The sequence below is a fragment of the Falco biarmicus genome, chromosome 6 (assembly GCF_023638135.1).
Source record: "Falco biarmicus isolate bFalBia1 chromosome 6, bFalBia1.pri, whole genome shotgun sequence".
Taxonomy (NCBI): Eukaryota; Metazoa; Chordata; class Aves; order Falconiformes; family Falconidae; genus Falco; species Falco biarmicus.
This window is the reverse complement of record NC_079293.1, coordinates 58,958,935-58,967,845: the sequence shown is the minus strand read 5'-3', so window position 1 is coordinate 58,967,845 and position 8,911 is coordinate 58,958,935. Positions and strand designations below refer to the sequence as shown.

Sequence of the window (8,911 nt, the reverse complement as noted above, 5' to 3'; positions counted from 1 at the left end):
AGTGATGTTCCTCCAGTTTGTAACTGTTGATGTCGCTGCTAAAACTACCTCTGTTAATGAGCAGCTCAGCAAAAAAGTGACCTGGTCCGAATGCAATGTCAAGACTGCTGCTGATGACACAGCAAGTAAAAGTCAGTGGAGGCTGATTGACACACCAAGACTTGACACATCATTTCCCACCAACTTTATGTATTCTGCATCCTTTTGACAGCAGAGAAAGGCCGCACCATGCCACCAAGTGCAAAGGCTCCTCGTCAGGATGGTGAGCAGAACCCGTTCCCTGAAACCAATTAATATTTTTTTTCTAAATTTGCCCGGTCTTGACCTTCTTTTCCTGTCCTCGCCCTGCAGCTCCAAGCCTCTGCTCCGGCTCCCTCTCGGTCCTCCGAGTCAGCCTCTTCCGATCTGCCTCCGCCTCCGTCCTTTGCCTTGGCTGGGAGGGACGCCGGCGGGCGGGCAGGGAGGGACGCCGGCGGGCGGGCAGGGAGGGGGCCGGCGGGTCCCGGCAGGTCTCGGGGAGCTCTCCCCGGTGCCGGCCGCAGCGCCCGGGTGGCTTCCCCCTGCACCACCGGCGGCGGCCCGGCAGGCGGCAGCAGCGCGCCCCACCGCGGGGCTGTGGCCGCGCCGGCCCCGCTCCGCGCCCGCGGGCCGCGCTCTGCCCCGCTGCCCTGCCGTGACTCGGGCCGCGCCGCGCTCCGCCGCCCCCTGCCCTGCCGTGACTCGGGCCGCGCCGAGGGGCTGCGCTTGGGCGGCAGCGGGGCTGCGGCGGGCACCGGCTGGGCGCGGCGCGGTGCGGTGCGGGGGAGCCCGCGGAGGCTGGGCGCGGCGAGGCGTCCCGCCGAGACAAAAGGCGCCCGGGACGGCGACGCCGCCCGCGCCGCGCCCTCGCAGGCAAAGCGGCAGCCGCCCGCCCCGGCGCGGGGGAGCCCCCAGGCACGGGGTTTCCACTGCCGAGGCTCCCGAGCCCAACCGGGAGGAAGAGGAGGAGGAAGGAGGGCGGGGGAGCGGCTGTGCCGTGGGCAGGAGGGAAGCCGCTCTCCGAGCGTGAACTGAGCTCAGCACCGCCGCCTGCCTCGCCTCGCCTCCCCGTCCCTCCTCCTCCCCTCCTCCCCCCGCCTCCCCCCGCCGCAGACGGCCGCGAGCCCGGATGGTTTGCGAGCGGAGTTGAGGGGGCAAACTTTGAAGCCTAGATGCCTCTGGGGCTGCGCGGCAAAGCGCGGCTGCTCCTGCAGGCACCTGCCGCCGCGCTCCCCCCGGCACCGCCGCCCTCTGCGGGGGCGGCCGGCCCCGTTACCGGCGGCCGCCGAGGCGGCGGGCGCTGCGGCCGCGGCTAGGGCGGGCGGGCAGGCGGGCGCGCCCCCATGCGGGTCCCGGGCTGGGGCGCGCCGGCGGCGGCAGGCGGGAGCCGGGCGGCGGCCGGGCGGTGCTCTCCCGCCGCCTGAGTGGGCGCGGCGCGGGACGGCGGCGCGGGGTGCCGGGAGCCATGGGCTATTGCAGCGGCCGGTGCACGCTGGTGGCGGTGTGCGGCGCGCAGCTGGTGAGTGGCGGCGGGGGCGGCCCGCGGAGGAGGGGGGGCGGCGGGAGGGAGGGGGCGGCGGGGCGGCTACCCCGGTGCCGGAGGGGGAGCCGGGGGGGGCAGCGCCCGTGCTTTGCGGGAGGAGGGGGCGCGGGGGCCGGGATGGGGAACCGCGGCTGCGTTACAGGTAGTTTCGCGGCGGCTCCGCCGGGGAGGCGGCGGGGCGACTGAACTCGGGCAGTTTCCCAGGCGTTGGCTCAACTTGGCGCGGGGTTTCCGCCGCGGCCGCTGCCGGGCCGGCCCTGCGCAGCGCGGGGCCGCGGCGGGAGGGTGCGCAGCCGGCGACCAGTTTGCGTACAGGTGTGTGTGTGCGAAGTTGTTACGCCTGAGCTCTTCTGCAGATGTGTTTGTTTGGGCTCTTGTTTGTTTGTTGTTGTTTTTTTTTTTTTCTTTTTCCTTTTCAGACTGAGTGGCCGGTGTATGTTAACAATGTATCGTTACATTGTTACAGAACTGAAACAATTATACATATATATATACACACACTTGCCTTTTTTAGAGGAGGTATGTGGCAGCAGTTGTAAGCTCAGCTACCAGCCAAACTAGACTGAGTTTAAAAAGTAGCCGCTGAGATACAATAACAAAGAAACTGACTAAAAATAGATCTGCTGGGCAAGACGGTTACACCGTGCAGTTGTATTGTGCCACCTTTCAAGTGACTGGGTTTAAAGTTAAGAAACTGAAGACACGTCCCTTTTGGTAGTACAGACATGGATTATTTTATTGTTGTGACACGAGATACACGATGCATAGAATTTGTATGGGTTTGGATGCAGTGACACACACAACTGAAGAGCTGTCAGTGGAATATGCCCCATTTCTTTTTTTCATTAGACCAAGTGTTCGTGTATTGGCAGAACAGGTGCTGGAAGCACCTTTGTTAAGCAGTTAACCTCATAGCAGGGAGGAAATAATTCATGTTGCTCCAGCCCTCCACCTCTTACTGAATAGTTTTGCTGAGAAAGTGTTAGTCGGTATCAATAGCAACCAGCGTTGTCGCCAATTCCTCTCCTGCAGACAGGTACTAAGAGAACTACAAAAGAAAAAAACCTGGTAGATTTCAGGGATCAGAATCAGTAAAACAGTACACAGGGAAAGGAAGGTGTATGAGCACATCAGATATTCAAAATGCCCGTGGTTGTTCTATCGGTTATAGCCAATCCTTAATCCTTTTGTATTCTGGAAAATGTTTTTTATTTGGATGTGCTGTTCTGCACCTAAGTTATCTGATTCTTTGTAACTGGATGTATCTTATCAGATGTGATTTATTCATGCACATTGTCTAAAAAAAGAATCTTGAATAGAAGTAGTGAATCTTGAGTGGAATGGTAGGAATGTAACCTTTTCCAGCTATTTGGAAACATAAAATTAATCACCAAAGTTCTTCAGATCCATTTAAGTTTCAGAGGCATACTTTTCATTTATTTTTTCTTTGCTGGAAAGGGAACAAAAATGGTTTAAAATGTACTACTTGCAGATAAAAGGTTGATTTTTTTTTTTTCTTAAATGCATTCAACAACCAGAAGGTTATGATGACTACGGAATGTGCTAAGATATTAAATGATTATTGTTTTGAAAGTCTGTGAAGAAAAACATGTGCTAACTCACTGTGACAAAAATACATGCAAAACTAATAGTAAAAAACATCAACAAAAATGCCCCATAGGAATGTATGAGCAGGTGGATGGGCAGGTAAGCTAATGGAGAATTGTAGCATTACTGTAAGCTTTCTGAAAGTGGTTGTAAACTATAGGGTCGCACGTATATGCACATAAGAAAATATTGTTTTCATGAGTAGCTTAAGTGAACTTTAACATATTTTCATAACCTAAAAATACACTCAGAATTTTTTACTGAGCAAGAAAGGGATGCACTAGCAGTAACACAAACCTCTGATTCACACTTGGCCTATGTTATGACGTTTAGATAGGTTCAAGGCAGGAATAATCATTTACATGAGAAAAAGGAGTCAGGAATGGAAAAAAATATGCACTCTCTTAAAATCACTTGTCATATTCCTTCATATGCCATGCCATAGACAACCAGATGGAGACAGGTCACGAGTTTTTAAATCGAGGAGACTTAACTGTCCTATGTAGGCCTATCCGTGATTGGTCAGTTACCTCTACTTTTTTGGTAAAGGCTACTTAAAGGAGTGGAGCAAATGCTGTCAAAATTCATCCTAGAGTTAGCACGTTAATGCAGATGCAAAAACAAAGAATGAAGAAGTTATTTGGGCTGAGGAGATGGGTGTGGGAAGCATTTCTACTGTGATAATCACACGTTAAAAAAAAAAAAAGGCAGAATACTTTTAATGTGAAGATATTTTATTACTTTGGGTAATTAAACCTGGGTTTAATTTTTTAAATGGTCATATTTGAACTAGAAAATATACTTTTGTTTAAGGAAAAAATGTTTATAAAAAGAAAAGTTTCTTCCATTTTTTTAAATGAAAATGTTTTCTTCCATCTCTGTATAGCTAGGATGTGGTGATCTAATTGGTCTTTGTAGGCACTGTACCATAAAAAATACTGAGGAATACTGCAATTCGTTAGAGAAGCTGTTACATATTGTACATAAATAAATGACGTAGATGTTGCAAATGGACAAAAAAGGTGGTCGTTTCAACACTGGTGTAGTGGTAGAGCTACATCAGCTTGAGAGACCCTGCACTAGCAGGTTTTTTTCATAAACGCATTTTAAATGCTTATAGCTGAGGAAACATACTGTACCATCAGATTATCAGAAAGCTCAAGGAATGTTTCTGTTCTCAAGGGCGTGCTGATCATTGCTGCCCTGCTTATTAACATACATATACCTTCCTGTTTGTGCTCTCATTTGTACAATGGAAAACAACCCTTGACAGCTCATTTTCCTCTGTGTTTGTAGCCAATGAGAAGAATTAACAGCAAGTAAGAGCTAATTTTGCTGATGTTAGGAACAAGGCATTGCCTTTGTATACAAATCTAATTATCTCAAAATATAGTTTCATTTTTTTAAGATACTAATTTTGGTCACTCTTGTCCTTTGCCCTGAAGAGAACCCAGGGCATAGGGGCTCTGGTGGTTTTTGTCATATGCCAACTACTCTGGTTGCATTGAAAGAATTTTTGCATTTTGTCCTTCAAACATCTTTATTTTTGGGTGTCTCCTTGTCTATTAATAGCTTACAACAGTGACACTAATATCTTGTTGCTTAGTCTTTTTAGTAGCAAGAGCAGCAAAGGTGAGACTGCCAAGATTATTGTGCTTTCTAGAAGGCTTTAAGAGCCCCATGGAAACTAGTTTGAAACTTTCTACATGTTCACTGTTGCTGCTTGGGAAAACTTGGAGCAGTGGCAAAACAGTAGAAAGTACTGCATGTTTTCAGCTTAGAAACTCTCATCCCAATGCAGTGATGAGAAGGGACATCATTTCATAAGGAAACTTTAAATCTCCAGATCATTGCCTTATTGTTTCTATCCATCAGACAAAGATTGCCGTATTCCCAAGTCTAATTAGATGACCCATAATTCAGCCTTTGCACTGCCTTCTCTCAGTTTCCATCTGAAATTATTTACATCATTCTTTTTTTACATTTTGCCTGTTCTTTTTCTTTTCTTTTTTCTTTTTTTTTTTCTTTTTTTAAAAGTAAATTGTAGTGCAATTCAGATATTCCAGCTAAAGTATTAAAAATATGTTAACAAGCTGCATATATCCAAAGGCTTAGTTAGTGATTCTGGGGTATCCAGTCTGATGTTCTAAAGAAGCATGTATTATAATGGGCACAAAGTCCCCAGTTTCTAAAATTTGGTGTCTTTAAAAACTGTATCAGCTGAGGTAATTTCTGAACTTATTTGTGATACCCACGTCCATAAACACATACTTGGTTACCTTGTTGCACGTGATGACACATATTTGATCGCAGCAAATAAAGTGGTGGAACCACTCAAACCCAGGAAATTAATTACATACAAACCGGGAAGTAGTATCCACTGTATGTCTTCTATGACTTCTGACATCATGAGGGGTGCCCATAATCTGTATTGCACGCATGGAATAAGACTGAAGAGTGTCCTGTTCTCTTCCAATTCTCACACGCATTATAGAGCAATGGTACATGTAACTACAGAGGACAGAGCTTGGCTCTTAGAGGAAAAAGCCTACATTAGTGAATCGGTCCTGTAAAGTTTTGGGTTGCCTTTTTAAAACGTGAACAGCAAGCATCCTATGCTCATTCAAACACTTCAGGAATCATGATAATTGGAAGTTATAGTCTGTATCACAAATCTACCTACAAGATTCAGCACAATTCAATACAGTGAATATCCTTGCTTGGGGAAAACCTTGTTTTAACAGTTTGCAGGTTGAATTGATTCTGGACCTTCAGGGAGTAAGGCTTGCCAGATTAGAGCTGAGGTCTCTCTGAGAGCAAGGTGAGGGCATTCACAACAGATACTCCCTAGGATTAGCTACTCTGCAGTTACATGTAATAAAGAACGTCTTTTTGTTGATATAGGCTCTTATGTCCTGCATATCATCAGGGTACTTTCTGATGACACACTAAACCACATAACTGGTATACATAGCATGTTTAATTTTTTTCATTTTTGCTATAGGAATGTGGTAGTGAATTTTTTTGGTGTTTGCTTTTAACTGCTGGAGTTTGGGGAGGGTTGGTTTTTCTTTGTGCATGTGTGTTTTAATTGTGTTTCGTTGTCACTGTTGCCAATGGTTTTCAATAGCAGCTTTATGAGAGAGATGTCTGCAGTGGAAAATTCTGATGACATATACATGTTCCTACATTTTCTGCTACCAAAAGGGAAATTAAAGACATGGGCTTTCCATGTGGACTGGCAAGTGATGTTGTTGCTGCTCTTAGCCTGTGGATATGTTGATTTATCAATTTACAAAGAGAGTAGAAAGAATTGGTTTCTGTGTTTTGGATAGTACTTAAGTACTGTCTTTGAAATTGTGACTGTGCCAACAACTTGTGTCTGTGCCTTCTTTAAAGTTCTGCTTCTTGCTTTGTTTCAATTTTGATAAGAAAGAAAGTGAAAATTTTAGTTTCACTGTATCCAAAAACATTGCTGTCTTACTAGGAATGAAAGGGAAACAGTCCTGTGAATAGCAGACTTCCAGCAGATGTATGTTTGAAAGCTCTTGTATAACACTAAGGAGTAGATTTTGAGGTGTTGCTGGGAATATATAAACCAAGGAATTGATCATGAATTCAGAGCTAACATCCTTTGCTGCTATGAAAGAAGTACGTAGCAACCTTTTTAGGTTTTGATGGAAAAGTAAACATACCTTTTCCGTTCTGTTTTTGAGATAAAATACTGAGGATTCATAACCAAACTGTTTTTTTCTGATAACTTGAGGTAAAAAATGGTGATGCATGCAAAAAATACAGGGCATGTGTAATGGTCCATTATGTCATTTAATTTTAGTGGCTTGACATTCACTATGAATGGTTCAGTATTATTTTTCATAGAATAAGAGAATAATATTGTGAATAACCAATCATGCACTTAAAGAAAAGCAGAGTATGTTGTTTTAAGTTACAGGGGTAAAAGGTTTCAGACCAGCTGAATAGCAAGTTTAATTCACTGCTTTTTGATGCTGAACTTCTGAGTTCAGTGAGCAGACTCAACATTCAGATACTGTGATGATGAGTAGGAGGGAAAGTTGAAGAGACTGACAAAAGAGGGAGTTAAATAAACTACCTGAATATAGGGACCTAGAATATCTAGTGAACTTGCACTTCTTGTATAGCCATGAGGTAAATCTTTGACACTAGATATTAATTTCATATTGTCAGATATTTGAGATAGCATCTTGAATGATGAGCAGCAGGGTGGGTTTAGTTTGATTTTTTTTTTTTTTTTTTTCCCCCCATGTCTTTACAAAAAACTCTAAGTATTTTTAAAAGACACTAAAAAATCTCTGTAATCAGACTGTAGTCAGTGGAGAGAAATCTCTCATTCTGTAGCCAACAGAAGGACAGAAGGGAACAGGTTTAATTGCAGAACGGTTTTTGAGTTGGTAGTGACTTTGATGTCTCAGGCTGAGCTGTGGGGACATATGTGATGCAAGCACAGCAGATAAGGTTTGTAAACAAGTACTTGGTGACTTGTTCCAGGAAAGAAACTAAATCCATTTGAGGTCTTCTCAATGGCCTGGTGCATGTGATGACATGGGTCTTAACCTCTAGTTTCAGTTAGCATGAAGTTTTGAGAAGCTTCCCTGGGCTTAGGGACTGGTGAGATTTGGCCAGCATCTGCTCTGGAGGCTCATGTCAGTGCCCAGCGAATTACCCAGGTATCCCCATACACTTCAAACCGCCTTTTTGGTCCCATGGTTCCACTGAGCTCAAGAGATTATCCCAGGTGTACAATGCCAAAAGACACAGCTATGTCCAATGACATTTTATAAAATCAGAAAGTCAGAAATCTTAAATTCCTATAGGATTTATGGTTCTGAGTCTGAGTGACATTTAGTGGACAATAGTGAGCATATTCATATTTGGGTAGGGACAAGGGTATTGATGGTCTGACTAAATCGGAATAATATCTGTAGGCTCCTCTGTGGTCAGAAGAGGAACTCCTTCAGGGGGCAGGTCAGAAGGTGCCTAACATTGTTTTGTGCCCTAAACTGCCCTTGAAAGTTGTGTCTTAAGAAAAGCGGTCCTTCAGCTTAAGTAGGCTTTTTGGGAGGGGCAGGGAGAGAAGAAATCACAGACCCATTGTATGCGGTGTTGCCACCCACAGTACTTATTATTTAAATTTTCCTCTTTCTCTTGCATTTTCACTAGTTGTTTTACTGAGGACATTTTGATTTTCAGGATGACTATGATCTACAGATTAAGAAATGCTGTTTTGGAAAGGCATTTGTCTCATTTTTGACTCATTTGACTGAAGAAGGAAACTAAGGAGCTTGGTTTCACCAAAGCAATGTCAGCTTTTGTGCATGTGTCCCTTAAGATCTCTTAAAAAAATTAATGCTAAAATCAAATGGATAAAGCCAATTTATGCTCACTGTGGGTTTGAGGGGATTTTCTGTAGCTTCTGACAGGACTGAGGAAGACAGGGACCACTGTAAATAATGTGTGATCATAAAGAGTACACTGAAAACACAATATTTTTGAAGCATCAAATAGTTTATTGTCATCTAGACTAATCTTTATTTATTTGTTTTATTATGGTGAGTGAAAGAGAAGGGGCTGTTGAGCGCTACCTGACTTGTGAAGTAGAATGGACGCAATAGTTGAAATGACATTTTCTTGCCCCTGTGGCAAATAAACATTTCACAGTTTGTTGTTTTATACCCTCTCCCCAGATGTACGTGTACCAGCTGG

General features: G+C 45.0%; 1 protein-coding gene across 1 annotated transcript in view; it reads left to right on the top strand.

Annotated features, from left to right (window-relative positions):
* The first annotated feature begins 755 nt into the window (after positions 1-755).
* Positions 756-8,911, top strand: part of NKAIN2 (sodium/potassium transporting ATPase interacting 2) — a 572,965-nt gene continuing 564,809 nt past the window's right edge. Inside the window, exon 1 of the mRNA XM_056344570.1 lies at positions 756-1,537. Coding sequence (XP_056200545.1) covers positions 1,484-1,537 — 54 coding nt within the window. The 5' untranslated portion in view covers positions 756-1,483. The remainder of the gene's footprint in view (positions 1,538-8,911) is intronic.